This window comes from Oncorhynchus kisutch, linkage group LG26 (assembly GCF_002021735.2).
Source record: "Oncorhynchus kisutch isolate 150728-3 linkage group LG26, Okis_V2, whole genome shotgun sequence".
Taxonomy (NCBI): domain Eukaryota; kingdom Metazoa; phylum Chordata; class Actinopteri; order Salmoniformes; family Salmonidae; genus Oncorhynchus; species Oncorhynchus kisutch.
Genome location: NC_034199.2, coordinates 46011629 through 46034658, shown reverse-complemented (window position 1 = coordinate 46034658; position 23030 = coordinate 46011629). Strand labels below are relative to the sequence as shown.

The window sequence follows — 23030 nt, the reverse complement described above, 5'->3', positions numbered from 1 at the left end:
AGGTTATATTGGGAAATTATAACTTTGTAATCTGAATACTTTCCTTGGTGCCCCTATTTCCTAGTTAATTACAGTTACGTGATTAATTTCTTTGATCGCGTTATACTAATTACAGGGAATCTTTGATAAAACTATGTCTTCAATTTAATGATAGTAAAGACACGACACTGGTTTACTAATGCATTAGTTCTAGTAGCTATGTTGTCTAGCTATGACGTTAGCTAATATGGTGACAATGATGTAGGCTGTGTGTAGCGGTTAGTGGTTATGATATGAAGGTTTGGTTCGAAAAAATGTATTTTTCGTCTGGTTACAGAAAGCTGATATGTTGTGTCTACTGAAGTCCACAAGTGAAGGGAAAAGGTGAGAGGAGAGCGCATAGACGTGAGAAGTAATTCTACAAGAAACAAAATGATCATGCTGTTTTGTCTGCATTTGCGTGTGGTCAGGGGTGTATTCATTCCCTTGATTCTGTTGAAAAACATTTCTTAAAAGGAAGCAAACGGAACAAAACGGGGGTAAACATACTTACATTTGCCCAATAGAAACTATCGTTTGCAAACGATTACACACTAGATCAGCTAGATGCCAGAATGTGTAAAATGGTATTGAACGTGTCACTGTCTGTCACCTTGTTTACTCAAATTTGTCTCTCGACCTGTGCACCTACGTTGTAAACTTTCATTCATAGGCTAGGTTGTAGCAACCTCATGATGGGTGTAGGGAACATTAAAGTATCATGTAGTAGCCTAAACCTATCACTGTTACATTGAACTGGTGAATGGAATATGAATGACAGTCATCCAATATGCTTTAATAGAAATAAGGCCAAGCTCATAAACATCACAGACCGTCACTGTTTCATTCATCTGCTGGATCTTGAATTGAGCTTCACAATGAAGTTTTTAACATTTTCCTTCTCAGGACAACCAGGACTACAAGTAGAACATAAACGTCCTAACGTCTCAAAGCTTGAATTGCAAATGTCAATACAATAATAAAGTCAGCCAAGCAAAAACTGTATTTAAATGAATTTTGTAAGTACAGCAATTGTTTTCTCAGTGGAAAATGAAAATCCAACTAGTCAGTGACAACTGTGTGGAGTTTGGAGTTTGTGATAGCAACTATGTGAGATTATTACAGTATTATAGACACTATGTCCTGGGATATCCTATGATCTTCTATGTAGAAGCACCCCTTACAGTATTATAGACACTATGTCCTGGGATATCCTATGATCTTCTATGTAGAAGCACCCCTTACAGTATTATAGACACTATGTCCTGGGATGTCCTATGATCTTCTATGTAGAAGAAACGCTTACAGTATTATAGACACTATGTCCTGGGATTTCCTATGATCTTCTATGTAGAAGAAACGCTTGCAGTATTATAGACACTATGTCCTGGGATTTCCTATGATCTTCTATGTAGAAGAAACGCTTACAGTATTATAGACACTATGTCCTGGGATATCCTATGATCTTCTATGCAGAAGCACCCCTTAACTTCTAACAATTATTGTGTAGCTTACATGTGTGTGTTTGTGAGTGTCTCAGCTTTTCATATTGGGGTCATAATATTCTGTACTTCAAACTGTTCGGACATTACAGAATTTCTTTTGCGAGGAGAACCGTTTTCGGCATCCGTCAAACAAACACCACTCTATCTCAGCCCCCATTAATCACACAGGTTAATGGTTGGTATCTGCGGATGAAGAAGGAATAGACACATCCAATTAAAAAGTATGTAGCTCAAAAATAAAGGGGCTGGAAGTATTAAATCACTCTGGTGTGATTGTGGAACTCAAAGCGAGATGGATAAAAAATAATAGGCCTATTGCTGATTTATCATGATTATACTGTAATTTGTAAATAGCAGAGGTATATTTAAGCAGTACAGCCTGAGAGAGTGATATATTTTTAAGCAATAAGGCCTGAGAGAGTGTGGTATATGGCCAATATTCTCACAATCTGTATGTGGACTGTTTAGGGCTTGGAGGGTTCACAAGAGGTCAATCAAGCAAATATATTTAATAAAGCCCTTTTTACATCAGCAGTTGTCGCAAAGTGCTTTACAGAAACACAGTCTAAACCCCTAAACAACAAAAAAAGCAGGAACCTAGGAAGAAACCAGGAACCTAGGAAGAAACCTAAAGAGGAACCAGGCTCATGAGGCCATGAACGCCAGATAGACTTTCAAGATGATCAAACTTCATAGATAACCAGCAGGATCAGATAAAAACATTAATGGCTATAGAAGACAAACACTTCAACTCTCCAAGACTCAATATCACTTTACTTTTCATAGTCAGGAATTCAAGGTGGAGTGGATCACAGTGGGATACAGTAAGGTCGAGTTTAAAAAGTTAATCAAAAACTCTGTTCAAAATCAGTTGGCTTTTCATAGTCAGGCATTCAAAGGATCAAAGTGGTTCACATGAGGTTACAGGCTGGGGCCTGTGGTCTATACCTGAGCTCCTCAATTAACATTGCCATCTGTTCTTTCTGTCCCTCAGCCTGCTGCTTGAATAATTCCAGCATAGCCTTCTGATTCTGGGCATTGTTCTCCCTTTCCAATTTATCCCTCTTCTTAATCTCCTCGATCTCTTGTCTCATTAGCTCAGCCTTCTCCTTATGGCCCTTCTCCAGGAGATCTTTCTGCTCCTGCATCCTGCGGTCCAGCGTCCTGTTGAACTCCTGCTGCTGTTGATTCCTCTCCTCCTCCATCTTCTCTTTCATCTCCTTCAAGTACTTCTCCTGGCTCCTGCCAATGTTCTCAATGGTGCACTCCATCTCTGCCTTTTGCTCATTCAATGCTGCCTTCTCCTGCTCCAGCTCAGCTGTTTTCTTCTTCTCAGCTAGAAGATCCAAGGAGAGAGAGAAATAAGTAGGAAATCTGGAGAATTCATTCTCTCATACAGATTCATGCACATTAAAACCTTCTAGAGTCTATTGGCACAACTGTGCGTCAATCTAAGTAACATAACAAAAAAATACCCATTAAAATCTGTCAGTTTTAAGCTAGAAATGTATTTTGCATTGGGCTGCGTCTCAATTCACCACATCCATCTATGTCGCTGATATGACTTAATTTTTGAGTATCTTTTTTTTGCCATTTAAGAGTGTTATTTAATGTGTTTCTAGAGGCTATAGTAGTAAAGGCCAAATTCAAGATTTTATTTAAAAAAAAATGTTTTATACTTTTTTATACTTTTAAGAATTAATCAAAGAACAAATGGGCGAGATGATTGTTTCTGGACCAGGCAAACACATTTTGAATTATTTTGTAATTCAACTTTATCACCACTCTAAATTACCATCAACAGCACATATTGCATGTATGAAGTTTGAAGAGGGGAGATTATTCAGTGCTTTGCAGTGGTGGACTGCTTCATAGCTAGGGCCTGGTCTATTCCCCTTGATTTTAAAGAGCGACTGCCTGTAAAAAAACAGACTTCACATTTAGTTAACAGCCTATGTGGCATCGATATGAGTCCAACATTTATTCTACTATAAAATGTACTAAAAAGTGTAAATATGATCATTTTGGTCATGAAGTCAGTCTCGTACAGAACAGATGTAAATGAAGGTTGGGTTTGTTTCAATCCTGCCCACATGCCCACTGCTGGCAGCACTCAGGTAATCATCAAATCAGAATGCAGCTGCACGCAACCCGATCTCAATGCCTGTGGTAAATTTGGGTTCAATTTGGATATCCCTATGGCGCTAGTTAATCGGGCACCAGATTGGTATTCAGTGCATTCAGAAAGTATTCATACCCCTTGACTTATTCCACATTTTGTTGTGGATTAAAGATATGTTTTTCTCTCACTCATCTACACACAATACCCTACAATGACAACATGTTTTAAACTTTTTTTTAAATGAAATACTAAAATGTCTAATTTACATAACTATTCACACCCCTGAGTCAATACATGTTAGAATCACTTTTGGCAGAGATTACAGCTGTGAGTCTTTTTGGGTAAGTCTCTAAGAGCTTTCCACACCTGGACTCCATTTTCAAGCAGATTTAAGTCCAAACTCCAACTCGGCCTAAACTGTAACTGTCTCTTCTTCAAAAGAATTTCCAGTGTAGATTTGGCCTTGCGTTTTAGGTTATTGTCCTGCTGAAAAGTGGAAAGCTGAACAAGGTTTTCCCCTAGGATTTTACCTGTGCTTAGCGGCATTCCATTTATTGTTTATACTGAAAAACTCCAAAGTTCCTAACAATTACAAGCATACCCATAACATGATACAATCACAACCTTGCTTGAAAATATGGAGAGTGGTACTCAGCAATGTGTTGTATTAGATTTGCCCCAAACATAACACTATATATTCATGACAAAAAGTACATTTCTCATTTACATCTGCGGCCTGGTCAAGATAAAGCGAAGCAGTGCAATGCAAAAACAACACAGAGTTACACATGGAATAAACAAACAAACAGTCAATAACACAATAGAAACATCGATATACAGTGTGTGCAAAGGAGGAAAGATTAGGGAGGTAAGGCAATAAATAGGCCAGAGTGGTAAAATAATTACAATTTGGCAATTAAACACTGGAGTGAAAGATGTGCAGAAGATGAATGTGCAAGTAGAGATACTGGGGTGCAAAGGAGCAAGATAAATAAATAACAATATGGGGATGAGGTAGTTGGATGGGCTATTTAAAGATGGGCCTTGTACAGGTGCAGTGATCTGTGAGCTGCTCTGACAGCTGATGCTTAAAGTTAGTGAGGGAGATATGAGTCTCCTGCTTCAATGATTTTTGCAATTCGTTCCAGTCATTGGCAGCAGAGAACTGGAAGGAAAGGAGGCCAAAAAAGGAATTGGCTTTGGGGATGACCAGTGTAACATATGTGCTGGAGCGCGTGCTATTGGTGGGTGCTGCTATGGAGACCAGTGATCTGAGATAAGGCGGGGCTTTACCTAGCAACGACTTATAGATGACCTGGAGCCAGTGGGTTTGGCGACAAATATGAAGCGAGGGCCAGCCAACGAGAACATACAGGTCACAGTGATGTGTAGTTTATGGGGTTTTGGCGACAAAAGGGATGGCACTGTGATAGACTGCATCCAATTTGCTGAGTAGAGTGTTGGAGGCTATTTTATAAAAGACATCGCCGAAGTCAAGGATCGGTAGGATGGTCAGTTTTACGAGGGTATGTTTGGCAGGATGCGTTGTTGCAAAATAGGAAGCCGATTCTAGATTTCATTTTGGATTGGAGATGTTTAATGTGAGTCTGGATGGAGAGTTTACAGTCTAACCAAACACCTAGGTATTTGTAATTGTCCACATATGCGATCGTTTGAAGAGCATGCATTTGGTTTAACTTGCATTTTTAGAGTAGTTGGAGGCCACGGAAGGAGAGTTGTATGGCATTGAAGCTCAAACTGGAGGTTAGTTAACACAGTGTCCAAAGAAGGGCCAGAAGTATACAGAATGGTGTCGTCTGCGTAGAGGTGGATCAGAGAATCACTAGCAGCGAAAGTGACATCATTGATGTATACAGAGAAAAGAGTCAGCCCGAGAATTGAACCCTGTGGCACCCGCATAGAGACTGCCAGAGGTCCGGACAACAGGCCCTCCGATTTGACACACTGAACTCTGTCTGAGAAGTAGTTGGTGAACCAGGCGAGGCAGTCATTTGAGAAAAGAAGGCTGTTGAGTCTGCCAATAAGAATGTGGTGATTGACAGAGTAGAAAGCCTTGGCCATGTCGATGAATATGGCTGCAGAGTATTGTCTTTTATCGATGGCGGTTATGATATCGTGTAGGACCTTGAGCGTGGCTGAGGGGCACCCATGACCAGCTCGGAAACCAGATTGCATAGCGGAGAAGGTACGACAGGATTCAAAATGGTCGGTGATCATTTGTAGGGGTCCAGATTTTGCAACTCTTTCAGAACATCAGCTATCTGGATTTGGGTGAAGGAGAAATGGGGCAGGTTTGGGCAAGTTGCTGTGGGGGGTGCAGGGCTGTTGACCTGGGGTAGGGGAAGCCAAGTGGAAAGCATGGCCAGCCGTAGAAAAATGCTGATTGAAATTCTCAATTATCGTGGATTTATCAGTGGTGACAGTGTTTCCTAGCCTCAGTGCAGTGGGCAGCTGATGTTACATAGACTTTACAGTGTCCCAGAACGTTTTGGAGTTTGCTACAGGATTCAAATTTGTGTTTGAAAAAGCTAGCCTTTGCTTTCCTAACTTCCCTTAAAAGTTGCATATCACGGTGGCTATTCAATGCTAATGCAGAATGCCACAGGATGTTTATGTGCTCGTCAAGGGCAGTCAGGTCTTGAGTGAACCAGGGGCTATATCTGTTCCTGGTTCTATATTTCTTGAATGGCGCATGCCTATTTAAGACGGTGAGGAATGCTCTTTTAAAGAATAACCAGGTATCCTCTACTGACGGAATGAGGTCAATATCCTTCTAGGGTACCTGGGCCAGGCCGATTAGAAAGGCCTGTTCGCTGAAGTGTTTTAGGGAGCGTTTGACAGTGATGAGGGGTGGTCGTTTGACCGCAGACCCATTACGGACGCAGGCAATGAGGCAGTGATCACTGAGATCCTGGTTGAAGACAGCAGAGGAGTATTTAGAGGGCAGGTTGGTAAGGATGATATCTATGAGGGTGCCCATGTTTACGGATTTGGAGTTGTACCTGGTAGGTTCATTGATAATTTGTATGAGATTGAGGGCATCTAGCTTAGATTGTAGGACGGGGGTTAAGCATGTCCCAGTTTAGGTCACCTAACAGTACGAGCTCTGAAGATAGATGGGGGGCAATCAATTCACATATGGTGTCCAGGGCACAGCTGGGGGCAGTAGATGGTCTATATCAAAAGGCAACAGTGAGAGACTTGTTTCTGGAAAGGTAGATTTTTAGAAGTAGAAACTTGAATTGTTTGGGCACAGACCTGGATAGTATGACATATTGCAAACAAGATGCATGTTTTGGAATAGTTCGTTCTGTACAGGCTTCCATCTTTTCACTCTGTCAATAATTATTGTGAAGTAACTACAATGTTTTTGATCTATCCTCAGTTTTTTTCTATCATAAGCCATTAAACTCTGTAACTGTTTTAAAGTCACCATTGGCCTAATGGTGAAATCCCTGAGCAGTTTCCTTCCTCTCTGGCAACTGAGTTAAGTAAGACGCCTGTATATTTGTAAAGGCTGGGTGAATTCCATCCAAAGTGTAATTAATTACTTCACCATGCTCAAAGGGATATTCAGTGTCTGCTTTTATTATTTTTACACATCTACCAATAGGTGGCGATCTTTGCAAGGCATTGGAAAACCTCCCTGGTCTTTACGGTTGAATCTGTGTTTGAAAAAGTCACAAAAAAAGTCAAAAAGTCATACTTTCTTAAGGCACTGGAAATAAAATCAGATCATTCAAAATAACAGATACTAACAAAATGCTTATTTTTAAAATCTGTCATAATTTATATGTTCTAGCCAACCACCAACAATACTTTTTCTCCATAATACTTAGAAATTGTCTTTTTGGGCGGGGCCTGGCATTAGGGCGGGGCCACTGGTCTTATTTGCATCTTCTGTATTAGCCTACCACAGTTGATGTTTATTTTATAATTGGAAGTAAAAAAAGATTGAGGTGTGGCTTACCTTGGAATTTTTTCTCTTTTTTAGTCAGTTGTTTGTCAGCTTGCAGGATGGAGTTGGACTCTGCACTCTTGTCCTTCAGGAACTGCTCCAGAACCTCCTCAGCCTGCAGAAAACAGGCCTTATAGGTTGTTGTATTGATTTTGATTCAAACCGTAACCAGCTGACTGAAATTAGTTGAAATGTTTAATTGGTCATTACTGACTAAAGATGGATGTTTTGATTCTCTAATACAGTACGTTGTTGCTGTTGTTGCTGTTGTTTGGTTTCTAGCTCTTACCCTGACTCCTTTGTTGGGCTCGGCCCGGTACTGTGCCACTATGTTGTCATGGTGATTGCAGTAAAGCCCATAGCCTCCTGGTATGGTGTACTCCTTTATCCCCTGATCCATCTGAGCAGACAGATTCTCCAGAAGAGCCTTGCACTTCTTCTCTGAGGCATCCTTGTTCTGCTTGAAAAGGTCGGCGGTGTGGTTGCTAATGGCCTCCTGAAGATTTATTGGGAATATTCAGATTCAGACATGTGAACCCCGGTATGCCATGTTCCTATAGTGATAAAGGGTTACATATTGGCACCATATCTATATAAGGCTTTTATTTAATATAATATGGTGTAATTTTTAGTCCAAGATTAAAAATCTAATCTGAGCAATGATTTTCACAGTAGTTTTCTTTTGTCTCAATAAGTTAATTGATTGAGGAATTAAACTGATTGGCCATATTCCACCTGGTGTCACAAGTGTTACTGTTACTGTTGATGATTATAATTGTGTTGCATAAGCTAATCAATCATGTACCAGGCACAGATCTAGAATGATGATCTATACCACAAGAGCTTTCAAGAATTCCCCATTGTCGTCTTTGAAGGATCGCTTCATGAATGCCTGTGTGGCCTGGGTCTCTGATCGAAGGTGGTTCTCTGACAGCTGATTGATGTCCACTGGGAATAAGGCCTTCACATCCTCCATTCCATTCTGGTACACCGCCAGGCCCTCATCCACAGCAGCCTGGTTCTCAATTTTAGCCATGGCCAACACAGCATTCTCCAGACAGGGCACATTGCCTTTGGCAATGGTCTCCACATAGGTGGTGACCAGGTGGCCCAGCACTGCAATCAGATAGAGGTGGAGGAAAAACATGTGGCACTAAATATTTAGGAAAACCTCTCTCATCTTCACATACTGTCCTGTAGGTAGATATCTGACTCACTCTCTCCAGTCAATGTGTGTCCCCCTATAACAGTCTTCATACGGCTCTCCTGGAAAATAAAGCGGCAGAAAGTATCTGCGACCTCTCTGAAGCGTTCAGAAAGCTCAGCCTCGTCCATGGAGTCCAGTCGGTGCATGTTGTCAGGAGTTGTAGGGGAGGGGAACACAAAACACTTGCGTGAGGGGAAGAAGTTCCGGATGCACTCACGCGGGAGGTTGTAGTCATTGATCTTTTTACTAGTACCTGAAAGATAACATTGGCATTATTAGATTTTATAGTACATGCAGATCTTGGGTACGTCCCAATAACATCTCCTTTCTCCTCTAACCTATCAGAGCTCTTGCACCATGAACTGACATGTTGTCCACCAAATCAAAGGATCAGAGAAGGAATCTAGTACTGAAAGCATAAGCTACAGCTAGCTAGCACTACAGTGTGTAAACGTGTGGTGATTAATTGACTAGTTTACTAGATTTTAACAAATTCATTTCTTTATAAAGAGAGGGATGCTATGTTGCTAGATATCCCTCTAGTGGTGTGGGGGCTGTGCTTTGGCAAAGTGGGTGGGGTTATATCCTTCCTGTTTGGCCCTGTCCGGGGGTGTCCTCGGATGGGGCCACAGTGTCTCCTGACCCCTCCTGTCTCAGCCTCCAGTATTTATGCTGCAGTAGTTTATGTGTCGGGGGGCTGGGGTCAGTTTGTTATATCTGGAGTACTTCTCCTGTCCTATTCGGTGTCCTGTGTGAATCTAAGTGTGCGTTCTCTAATTCTCTCCTTCTCTCTTTCTTTCTCTCTCTCGGAGGACCTGAGCCCTAGGACCATGCCCCAGGACTACCTGACATGATGACTCCTTGCTGTCCCCAGTCCACCTGGCCATGCTGCTGTTCCAGTTTCAACTGACCTGAGCCCTAGGACCATGCCCCAGGACTACCTGACATGATGACTCCTTGCTGTCCCCAGTCTACCTGGCCATGCTGCTGCTCCAGTTTCAACTTCCACCTGACTGTGCTGCTGCTCTAGTTTCAACTGTTCTGCCTTATTATTATTCGACCATGCTGGTCATTTATGAACATTGAACATCTTGACCATGTTCTGTTATAATCTCCACCCGGCACAGCCAGAAGAGGACTGGCCACCCCACATAGCCTGGTTCCTCTCTAGGTTTCTTCCTAGGTATTGGCCTTTCTAGGGAGTTTTTCCTAGCCACCGTGCTTCTCCACCTGCATTGCTTGCTGTTTGGGGTTTTAGGCTGGGTTTCTGTACAGCACTTTGAGATATCAGCTGATGTACGAAGGGCTATATAAATAAATTTGATTTGATTTGATTTACCTAGCTGGAAAAGTCTATCCAACATTGAAACTCTTCCAAGGTAAGCTTTTGGTTTCAGTAATTTATTGTCACTGGGTTCCGCCGGTTTAACTGCTAACTGCTTGCTGACTGTTAACTGTAACGTTACTGCATGAATGTAGCGGGTTTAGTAACACCTTACTTCTATTAGCTCTGTTGACTATGATGTTAGCTAATATGGCGATAATGATGTAGACTGTTTTGTAGTAGTTAGCGGTTATGATATGAAGGTTTGACTTTGATTTTTGTTTAGGCCTGGTCACAGACAAGAGGTGAGAAGGAATTATATATATATATAATATAATAATAATATAATATATAAAAAATAAAAAACGGTGATTAACTGCATTTGTCCAATAGAAACTCTCGTTTGCAACTGTTGGACTAATGATTGCACCCTTGTTTAGCTAGATGAAGGCAAGAGTGTGCAAGGCGGTATTGAATGTGCCACTGTCTGTCACCTTGATTCAACTCCAACTTGTCTCTCAACCAGTTTACGTTGTAAACTTTCATTCATAGGCTAGGTTGTAGCAACCTCACGATAGGTGTTGGGAAAATTTGAGTAACATGTAGTAGCCTAAACCTTATCGATGTTATATTAAACTGGGTGAATGTAATATGAATGACAGTCACCCAATATGCTGTAATAGAAATAATGTCACGCTCACGAGAAAAAAAATAATCGTCCCTCCCTCGTCTTAAACGTCATCGACCGACGCTATTTCATTCATCTGCTTGCTCTTATGTTTAGCCTCACATAACATAAGCATTACTTGGCTACTATTACTTGAAGTGTTTTCCCATGTTATTTTCAGGACAACCAGGGCTACAAGGAGAACAGAACAATTTGACATAAACAATTGCATTCGTGAGTTTAATTTCAAATGTTATTATTTTTTTTTAAATACGGTCCGCCTTAACAGAAACCTGATAAAATATGAATTCATAAAAATGCTGTCCAGAAGTCCAGAAATGGTTTGCTCAGTGGGAAATTTAAAAAAAACGTACAGTATTATAGACACGATGTCCTGGGATTTCCTATGATCTTCTATGTAGAAGAACCCCTTACAGTATCATCAACACTCTGCCCTGGGATTTCCTATGATCTTCTATGTAGAAGAACCCCTTACAGTATCATCGACACTCTGCCCTGGGATTTCCTATGATCTTCTATGTAGAAGAACCCCTTACAGTATCATCGACACTCTGCCCTGGGATTTCCTATGATCTTCTATGTAGAAGAACCCCTTACAGTATCATCGACACTCTGCCCTGGGATTTCCTATGATCTTCTATGTAGAAGAACCCCTTACAGTATCATCGACACTCTGCCCTGGGATTTCCTATGAACTTCTATGTAGAAGATGTAGAATTGTGCGCGTCTAAGCTTCCCATATTGGGGTCATAATGGTCATAATAATAAACACACAATGTTTAAAAGGGGTTGTGTTTGTGGGACTCAATGCGAGTCCCTACCCGGCTCCTGTGTGCTCTGTCGCCAGTTAGGGTGAGGCTGCTTGAAGAGAGAGGGCGGCCAGATTCAGTGGGTACCCCCGCTGCCTGTGTGTGCCTCGGTCAAGCACCGTTTACCTCTCTTCCCAGACATGTTGATGAACGGTCCGGTCCCACCCCAGTAAACCGTTTCCTTCCTGGACTTTTGAGACTGGCCTAATTAAACACGCACAACATTTAACTAGCTATTCCTACCTGCCCACGGTTGAGTTGCTGGGGAAGCTCTCTTGTTCAGAATATGTAGCTTAAAGTCGCTTGGTTATTCTAAATAGACTGCTTCGGTCAAAGATGCTAGCTAGCCTACCTTAAATAGACTGCTTCGGTCAAAGATGCTAGCTAGCCTACCTTAAATAGACTGCATCAGTCAAAGATGATAGCTAGCCTATCTTAAATAGACTGCTTTGGTCAAAGATGCTAGCTAGCCTACCTTAAATAGACTGCTTCCCGCAGGTTATAAAGTCTCATGGAAGCACTATGTATGTTGGAAGGTTGTCTATGTTTAATATTCCCCCCTTTGTTACCCCACGTTCCACACGGTCAACAGGGTTCAGGGGCTAAATCAATCTCTCCAGGGTCAGAGTGAGAAGTTGGGTATTTGTCCACAAGGGGGGACCCCTCCTCCTACAGGTGGCTCATTACTGAGATTCATTGCTGAACCCTGCCTGTAGCTCACTGGCATCTGGTGTCTGGTGATACAGGTTATGGTCTCTATAGGTGATTAGTTGCTGGTAGCGGAGTTGAGGGAACGAGCAGGGTTGGACACGACCTCCCTATTATCCCACACAAAGTCTCTGTGGTTCATATGAGCCCCCAAATGAGCTGTCTGTCTCCAGCTCAACTCTTTTCATTCCTGGGAATTATATTGAATTACGATTCACTCCAGTCGTTACAACAGCTGCCTGTCCCATTCCCAGGTATGTTACAAGGTATTTTGTCACCAGTAGCTATGACTGGTCTGTAGGGTAACCTCCATGATAAGGCTTTTCCCCTTGGTCTATTCTTTTAATGCATGCCTTCCAGCGCTGGGTGCCAGCCGGTTGCCAGAACGCATCTTACCGCCTAAACCGAGTGATGCTCAACACTGATCACAGGAGCCTGTGAACCCTGAGTGGGCTAGGCATTAGGCAAACCTTGGCACATGAACACAGGTTTTTCAACTGAGTTCCAGTGTTCACGGGTGTCAAGAGTGTTGTGTAAAAACTGGTGTGTCTCCCACATATGAGTTAGATGAAAAGTGTCCCATCTCCACGTTCAGACACACAGTTGTCAAGATTGGTGGAAGAATCTCTCCCAGACCCAGGATTTCATTGTCCTTGTCAGGCGTGATTGTAGATCCTCCAACCAAAGTCGTGAGAATGCGACTCCCCATAGTATGTTGTACTCCTTCAGGGAACAGTGCATCATACCGTGGTATATTGTCTGATATACACACAGCTGGAATGCTGTTTAAGCCAATCAGCATTGAGGTCTCAAACTACCTGGTTTATATGAATGAAAATCACCTTTCTTGAGCTGCAGGGAATTCTCCAGATACTGGTCTGGAGTGATTTCTCTGCCGTCAATCTCGAGCTTTAGAGTGAAATCTCTGACGGTCCACACAAAATTAGGAAAGAACTGCACAAACTGTGTGCCCTCTCCTTCCTCCTCATTGTCAGTGGAAGACTTCACCTTGATCATCTCTGTCAGCTCGTTCACATATCTGTAGGACCGGTTGAGGATTGATACAGCATTTCCCAAAGCTCATGTCAATGTCATGCACAGTTTCTGTTCAGGGACTTGAATTTCAGGGAAGTTACAAACAAACAAACAAAACAAGTAATTTTCAGTTTAGAGTTCAACTGACACAGTAACGTCATTTGATTGAAAGTCACAGACATTGCTTTAAGTCAACATCAGCTCTTAAAGTTCACAAAAGCTAAGAGTCAATCCCGCGAATCGGCATTCTGTGATTTCTCAAACCCTTCACAGTTTCCAGAGAAACAAAATGACTACGTAGCACTGATGCAACATGCATATAGTATATTTAATTAAACATATTTAGGTGGAGCATTATTATATTTAAATTCTCTACCATATCAATGATCAGGTCTAGCCTACAATTAAATCATGTTGAAAATATACATACAAATTCATGAAAATGTCCATCACAATTAGCTAGGCTACCACTAATATGGCTGAGATTACTGTCAAAAGCCTAACAAACAAGCAAACTATCATATCAAATACCACAACAGATTATGTCCACAAGAATTGAGCCACATTTTGACGCAAAAGGATACTGAAGCTTCTCCACAGCATCATTGTCAATGGTCCCTCGACTGTTGTAGACCAGAGTACTGCTTAACAGAATGGCCAGCGAGAAGATCCAGGCATCATTCTTAGAATCCCCCTGAAACAAGTATCACAACATGTATTGGATCTCTGACGACGTAATCATCTTGTTTAAATGATGAGGGTGCAGATACAGTATGTGTTCACTGTGCTTTGTTGGTAAATGAAGGAATGTGAATATGTCATGTGGATTGTAAAGAGATTGAACTTTGACCTCCTACCTTCTCCACGTCCCCCAGTCCCTCCGTATCCAGCAGCACGAGGGTGTGGTCTGTTTTTTCAGGATGAGGGACACACCACATCCAGATGCCCTTAGTCTTAGACTGGATGGTGGCTCCAAGGGCAAAACCTAAATCAACACAGATTGATGAGGACATTTACAGTATAAATATTAAACCAGCCTATAACACTGTTACAGAGCTGGATCAGAGCTACTGCAGACCAGAACTAGCTAGTTACTAGCTACGCCTTAGACCAGAGTTAGTTAGTACGGACCAGAACTAGCTAGCTACTAGCTACGCCTTAGACCAGAGTTAGTTAGTATGGACCAGAACTAACTAGTTACTAGCTACGCCTTAGACCAGAGTTAGTTAGTATCATCCAGAAGGCGAGGTCAGTACAGGTGCATCAAAGCTGGGATCGAGAGACTGAAAAACAGCTTCTATCTCAAGGCCATCAGACTGTTAAACAGCCACCACTAACATTGAGTGGCTGCTGCCAACACACTGACAATGACACTGACTCAACTCCAGGCACTTTAATAATGGGAATTGATAGGAAATGATGTAAATATATCACTAGCCACTTTAAAAAATGCTACCTTATATAATGTTACTTACCCTACATTATTCATCTCATATGCATACGTATATACTGTACTCTATATCATCGACTGCATCCTTATGTAATACATGTATCACTAGCCACTTTAACTATGCCACTTTGTTTACATACTCATCTCATATGTATATACTGTACTCGATATCATCTACTGTATCTTGCCTATGCTGCTCTGTACCATCACTCATTCATATATCCTTATGTACATATTCTTTATCCCCTTACACTGTGTATAAGACAGTAGTTTTGGAATTGTTAGTTAGATTACTTGTTGGTTATTACTGCATTGTCGGAACTAGAAGCACAAGCATTTCGCTACACTCGCATTAACATCTGCTAACCATGTGTATGTGACAAATAAAATTTGATTTGATTTGGACCAGAACTACTGCAGACCAGAACTAGCTAGTTACTAGCTACGCCTTAGACCAGAGTTAGTTACTACGGACCAGAACTAGCTAGTTACTAGCTACGCCTTAGACCAGAGTTAGTTAGTATGGACCACAACTACTGCAGACCAGAACTAGCTAGTTACTAGCTATGCCTTAGACCAGAGTTAGTGAGTATGGACCAGATCTAGCTAGCTACTAGCTACGCCTTAGACCAGAGTTAGTTAGTATGGACCAGATCTAGCTAACTACTAGCTACGCCTTAGACCAGAGTTAGTTAGTATGGACCAGAACTACTGCAGACCAGAACTAGCTAGTTACTAGCTACGCCTTAGACCAGAGTTAGTTAGTACGGACCAGAACTAGCTAGCTACTAGCTACGCCTTAGACCAGAGTTAGTTAGTATGGACCAGAACTACTGCAGACCAGAACTAGCTAGCTACTAGCTACGCCTTAGACCAGAGTTAGTTAGTATGGACCAGAACTAGCTAACTACTAGCAAAGCCCAAGACCAGAGTTAGTTAGTGTGGACCAGAACTACTGCAGACCAGAGCTAGCTAACTATCAAATCCCTAGACCAGAGTTAGTTAGTGTGGACCAGAACTACTGCAGACCAGAGCTAGCTAACTATCAAATCCCTAGACCAGAGTTAGTTAGTGCAGACCAGAGCTAGGGGGGAGGGGGAGATAGTTGCCCCATTTCAGGGGGCAAAAAGTATTGGGACAAAATTCACTTTGAATTAAATGGTAAATAATGTATTGTGTCATATTTGAGTCACTTTTGTTGTAAATAAGAATAGTATATGTTTGTAAACACTTCTACATTAATGTGGATGCTACCATGGTTACGCATAGTCCTGAATGAATCGTGAATAATGATGAGTGAGGAAGTTCATACCCCCAAGACATGCTAACCTCTCAACATTACAATAACAGGGGAATTTAGCATTTTATATCATCACTCCAAGACATGCTAACCTCTCACCATTACAATAACAGGGGAGGTTAGCATTTTATATCATACCCCCAAGACATGCTAACCCCTCACCATTACAATAACAGGGGAGGTTAGCATTTTATATCATACCCCCAAGACATGCTAACCTCTCACCATTACAATAACAGGGGAGGTTAGCATTTTATATCATACCCCCAAGACATGCTAACCCCTCACCATTACAATAACAGGGGAGGTTAGCATTTTATATCATACCCCCAAGACATGCTAACCTCTCACCATTACAATAACAGGGGAGGTTAGCATTTTATATCATCACTCCAAGACATGCTAACCTCTCACCATTACAATAACAGGGGAGGTTAGCATTTTATATCATACCCCCAAGACATGCTAACCCCTCACCATTACAATAACAGGGGAGGTTAGTATTTTATATCATACCCCCAAGACATGCTAACCTCTCACCATTACAATAACAGGGGAGGTTAGCATTTTATATCATACCCCCAAGACATACTAACCTCTCACCTTTACAATAACAGGGGAGGTTAGCATTTTATATCATACCCCCAAGACATGCTAACCTTTCATCATTACAATAACAGGGGAGGTTAGCATTTTATATCATACCTCCAAGACATGCTACCCTCTCACCATTACAATAACAGGGGAGGTTAGCATTTTTGGGGGGTATGATATTTCTGAGTCTGTATGATTCATGATTCATTCAGGACTATCTGTAATCATGGTAGCATCCACATTAATGTAGACATGTTTAGAAACATTATTTTGTAATTTACAATAAACGTGAGTCCAAAATGACACAAAGCATTATTTACCATTCATTTCCATTTGGCTCAAAATAATCTGAAACTCAACCAAAACCAACTGCAAATGGATCCAACAAGTTTGTAGCCACAAGGTTGATATAATAATTGTGTGCTAGGAATATAGGACCAAATACTAAACCCACTTTAATACACATGAATTTGTTCTAATACTTTTGGTCCCTAAAAAGGGGGAACTATGTACAAAAAGTGCTGTAATTTCTAAACGGTTCACTTGGTATGGATGAAAATACCCTCAAAATAAAGCTGACAGTCTACAGCTTAACCTCATATTCATTGTATCATGTCAAATCCAAAGTGCTGTAATTCTGCCCCCGAACAATGCAGTAAACCCACTGTTCCTAGGCCATCATTGAAAATAAGAATTTGTTCTTAACTGACTTGCCTGGTTAAATGAAGGTAAAAAAACGCAACATGTGTGTAATTGCAGGAAATGTGCTTTAAAATGGCCAACGTTTCTCACCACTGTTAAGGGATATTTGATCAATAATGACTAATTATGTATACATTTCAATCAGGACTGACTAATCAGAATACTATTATGTTACTGTGTAGATGTATGAATTTTCTTTTAATCCCAGTACTGAATATAATGTGTGTAAATATAATCAAGAATTAGAACAATGACTGTCTGTTCCTTGGTAGAAATGAATGAACTTATCGTCAGACTGGCTAGAATGCTTATCTACACAGGAAGACCTTGGCTCGGTCATAAATTATCTAAATTGGGAGAGACGATGTGGGAAGGCTTGAGAACTATACAGCCATTGTACTGGAGTGGAGATGAGACGGGATAGTACGCAAACTAATGACGTCATTTTCAGTTTATAACCTGTTGTAAAATGTTTCATGTTCAGTACTCTCGAGAATAAACGCTGCTGATTGATTTTGAGACTGGTCTTTGTCCATTTTATGCAAATAAAAGTCTTCCAAATTCTTAGAAGTGGACAGAGTGTTTAATTTAATTGGGTATTAAAACATGTGGGAATTTAATTCCAGTAACAACCACCCCATGGCAAAATGTGTAGAATTGCAGGAAATGTATTTTAACACCTAAAACATTTTTCCACTGCCAAGAGGGGTCACTAAAACATTTTGCCCACTAGGTGGAGGGGGCTGAAGACAAAGGAATTCTCCGGTTGAAACATTATTGAAGATTTATGATAAAAAATATCCTAAAGATTGATTCTATACATCATTTGACATGTTTCTATGGACTGTAACGGAACTTTTTGACTTTTCATCAGCTCGCACATCGTGAGTTTGGGTTGTGTAATAAACGCATTAACAAAAAGGAGGTATTTGGACATAAATAAATTATGGACTTTATTGAACAAATCAAAGATTTATTGTGGAACTGTGATTCCTTTGAGTGCATTCTGATGAAGATCATCAAATATAAGTGAATATTTATAATCCTATTTCTGACTTATGTTGACTCCAAAACATGGCGGATATCTGTATTGCTTGTGTTTTTTTCTGAGCGCTGTACTCAGATTATTACATGGTGTGTTTTTTCGGTATAACTTTTTTGAAATCTAACATGACGGTTGCATTAACTAGTAGGATATAGGGGGCGCTCTTTTAATTTTTGGTTTTTAACAAGATATTTTGTCATGAAAAGATGCTCGACTATGCATATAATTGACAGCTTTGGAAAGAAAACACTCTGCGTTTCCAAAACTGCAAAGCTATTGTCTGTGAGTGCCACAGAACTGATGTTACAGGCGAACTGTAGAGCATGAGGGGTTTTGACTAATTGAAAACTAACTGTACTCCTGTCTCCTGCCTGGTCATTTCTCCACAACACAAATATTACAGTGGCGACGAGGTGATTAAACTACATAAACGGACATTGCTTGAAGGAAAGACTGTTGCGTGAGAAATGAAACTCAAAATAATTATGCAATTCGTCAGTTATTTTTTATTTTCTTTCGCCAGTAGAGAAGGCTAAGCACTGCTAGCACTGCTAGTACAGTATTCAGGAGCTGCCAAGTAGCAAGACTATTGGAGTCCAGAATAGCGACACTGCCCTCTGGTGGATAACAAAAAAAAACTGTAATTGAACCCATTGGAATTAGGCGATCTCAGTGGAGAAATATTGTCCCCAAAAAAAGGAAGAAGGAACGTAACACGGTGTGTACATTATTATAAATGAGTGCAGTGAATGAAGTAATTGCAGAAACTTCTGAAGTGAAGAATTAGATGAAAATTAAGGAATACAAGGAATAATGAAACTGAACAATTAACTGTGAAAATAGCAACCATTGGTCAAGTACCAGAGTTTGAGGCTACAAAAGAGGATTTTGATTCCTATTTGGAGCGTTTTGAGCGTTGGCTGGCTGCAAATGAAATCAAAGATGAAAAGAAAGCAGACGTATTTCTCAGTGTTTTGGGTCCAATTGAGTATGGATTGCTGAAAGGTCTCATTGAACCAATGAAAGCAGTGGAGTTGAACTGCAGAACTGACTGAAACTCTTTCAAGGTATTTCAAGCCTAAGCCAATTCTCATTGCAGAACGTTTCAGATTTTACCAACGTCACCAGAGTGAAGGGGAAACCGTGGCTGACTACATCCTTGCTTTGAAAAGGCTGGCAAGTACATGTGGGTTTGCAGGATTTCTTGATGATGCTCTTCGAGACAAGTTTGTATGTGGTCTCACAGGTGAAGCATATCACAGAAGTCTTCTGTCAGAGAAGGACCTGACCTTTAAGAAAGCCTGTGATATAACACTTGGACTCGAGCTTGCCCACAGGGATACTATTGAGCTATCGGGACATGCAGAACATTAGAAAGGTGTTCACAAGGTCAGTGATGCACGTGGTGAAAAAAGCTCACAAAAGTCACACTTTTTTCAGTCCCATCCTCAAGGTTACACAAGAACAAAGCAGCCCACATCTCAAAGGTTTAAGCCAAGTTGCTACAGATGTGGGGGAGATAATCATCATCACAGTAAATGTCGATTCCAAAATGAAAAGTGCCACAATTGTGGAAAGGTTGGACATTTACAGAGAGTGTGTAAAGCCTCGAAACGCACAGCAAGAGCGCACAAAGTGTCAGATGCAGCACAAGAAGAGGAAGGTACAACTGAAACAGTATTGGAACTGTTCAGTGTACACAGCTCAACAACTAAAAGATGGAATCTATCTCAACATGGAGTTAGCGGGAAAATCAGTAAAAATGCAGCTGGACACCGGAGCGTCTGTATCTCTGGTTCCAGAGAGACTCTACAAAGAAAAACTGAAAGAGTGCCCTCTTCAGCCTGCGTCCATACGCCTTTCTTCATACACTGGTGACACTATTCCTGTGTTAGGACAGATCCAGGTACCAGTCCGGTATGAGGGGAAGGAGTGGACGCTACCGCTTGTCATTGTTAAAGGAGAAAAATCAGCCTTGTTAGGCAGAAACTGGCTACAAAAGATCAAGTTGTACTGGGGAGAAATCTTCAGTCTCAGAAATGACAAACCAGTGAGTCAGGCTACACTCACTAACATGCTGGAGAAGCACAAATAACTTTTCAAAGATGGCTACGGTGAAATACAAGACTTCACAGCAAAAGTCAGAGTGCAAGAAGGAATCAAGCCTATCTTTCACAAACCACGTCCGGTTCCCTATGCTCTTAAGGAAGCAGTAGAGAAGGAACTGGACCGCTACAGAAGAATAACATAATAACGAAAGTAGCGAGGAGCGACTGGGCCGCTCCGATTGTTGTAGTCCCAAAGAAAGACAAGACCGTCAGAATGTGCGGTGACTACAAGGTCACAGTAAATTGCTGCATACTACCAGAGGAATATCCACTACCAAACACTGAAGATCTGTTTGCCACTCCAGCTGGTGGCAGGTTTTCAGTAAGCTGTACCTGGCATTCGCTTATCAGCAACTGAAGCTGGATCCGGAGTCAGAACAGTATCTGACCATCAATACACACAAGGGGCTATTCAGATTGGCCTACGGAATCTCGACAGCTCCAGCGATATTCCAACACACAATGGATCTGATCTTGGACGGTATAGACAATGTTGTGTGCTTCATGGACGGCACCAACCATTGGAGAGCACTTTGTAGTGCTGGACAAAGTGATGTCAAGACTGGAGAAATACGGAGTGAGAATGAAACGCAGCAAGTGTGAGTTCCTCCAGGACTCAGTGGAGTATCTCGGATACAAGATTTATGCACAAGGCCTGCACCCAACCAACAGCAAGGTGGAAGGAATCGTAAACGACACCAGCACCCACAAATATCTCAGAGCTGAGGTCATTTTTGGGGCTCCTGAACTATTACGGAAAGTTTGTGGCAAACTTGTCCACATTGTTGCATCAGCTTCACCAACTGCTGCAGGCCGATACAAAGTGGAATTGGTCCCCACAATGCGAAGAAGCATTCAAGACTTGCAAACAGCGTCTGCTAAAGAGCAAGTGGCTTGCCCACTATAACACAGAGATGAAGCTGAGACTTGCGTGTGATGCATCTCCATACGGAGTAGGAGCCGTCATCTCACATGTTCTATAGTCAGGTGAAGAACACCCTATTGCATTTGCATCACAGACTCTGTCACCAAGTGAGAAAAATTATGCTCAAATTGAGAAGGAAGCCCTGAGCATAATATTCGGAGTGAAGAAGTTTCACAAATACCTCTACGGAAGGAAGTTCCAACTGCTGACAGATCACAAGCCTCTGTTGGCCATCCTTGGACCAAAATCAGCTATACCAACCCTTGCTGCACTTCGAATGCAACGTTGGGCTCTGATATTGTTAGTCTACGACTACGAGATTGAGTACAGACGATCCAGTGATCACGCAAATGCCGATGCACTATCGAGACTACCGTGCAACACTGACTCCGACAGTGAAGATGATAGAGCAGTCTTCCAGATCTCTCTCATTGATGAACTGCCCATATCTGCTTCTGACATAGCAGAGGAAACAAGGAAAGACCCAGTGCTTTCCAAAGTCTTGGACTTAACATTAGGCGGTTGGCCAACCTTCATAAATGACGATAACCTTCATCCATCGACAAGAAAGACCAGTTGTCCACTGATCAAGGGTGTGTTCTGTGGGGATCAAGGGTGGTGGTACCTCACAAATTAAAATAGGAAGAGACGGTGATGGTACGTGATTTCACACACCCTAAGTGCCTGTGGAACTCAGGTGTGATCTTGCAACGCAGAGGACCTTTAACTTACCAAGTCCAAATTGGTCATCGCCAGGTCAACGTTCATGTGGATCATCTGCTACGGTCCAACACCCCAGCAGAGACATGCCGAGAGAACAAGAACAATAACGACCCCCAGGACTATTCTCCTGACTGTGGACATACGGGAGAGACAGAGCCTGACCTTCCACCCGAACCTGGCCCACCACAGGAAGCCCAGGAGGAGTGGAGATATCCTATTCGACAGTGAAGTGCACCTCAAAAATGTGCCCTTCGCTGATGTTTAAGAATGCATTGTTCATCTATTGCATTAGTAGTTACCTAACATATTTACCTTGTTCTCTGGGAGTTAAACACTATGGGGGAGGAGTGTAGTATCTGGGATCTACATCTGTTTATATTAGTTACTGTGCTGTTACTAAGCAGTAATGCATTACGGCAGTGTTACGTTACTACACCTAATAGGAAATGCACATGCGCACTGGGGTGCCGGGAACTGTAGAGCACGAGAGGTTTTGACTAAACTTCTCCTGCCTGGTCATTTCTCCACAACACAAATATTACAATAAGATCATTTTTTTAAACATTTTTACAACCACATTTTGGGAGAGTTTGAAATGGTTATCCTTTCCTCAGGACAAGGGCATTTTTGTTCATAAAAAAAACACGGAAATTAATAAAGTAAAAAAAAATGAATATATACAGTCGAAGTCAGAAGTCAACTTACACTTATGTTGGAGTCATTAAAACTCGTTTTTCAACCACAAATGTCTTGTTAACAAACTATAGTTTTGGCAATTTGGTTGGGAT

At 41.5% G+C, this 23030-nt stretch overlaps 1 protein-coding gene across 4 annotated transcripts in view; it reads right to left on the bottom strand.

The window, feature by feature from the left end:
- LOC109888175 (guanylate-binding protein 1) overlaps positions 1–23030 on the bottom strand; it is a 39517-nt gene that overhangs the window by 6359 nt on the left and 10128 nt on the right. For 2 of the 4 annotated variants that reach the window (XM_031806313.1, XM_031806314.1), the window contains 8 exons: positions 14253–14380; positions 13980–14089; positions 13203–13399; positions 8842–9084; positions 8460–8740; positions 7914–8120; positions 7637–7739; positions 794–2859 (listed from right to left, as the gene is read on the bottom strand). In XM_031806313.1, coding sequence (XP_031662173.1) covers positions 2435–2859; positions 7637–7739; positions 7914–8120; positions 8460–8740; positions 8842–9084; positions 13203–13399; positions 13980–14089; positions 14253–14380 — 1694 coding nt within the window. In that variant the 3' untranslated portion in view covers positions 794–2434. Of the gene's footprint in view, positions 1–793; positions 2860–7636; positions 7740–7913; positions 8179–8459; positions 8741–8841; positions 9085–13202; positions 13400–13979; positions 14090–14252; positions 14381–23030 lie in introns of those variants that run through there. The other 2 variants (XR_004205694.1, XM_031806315.1) reach the window with 2 other exon arrangements.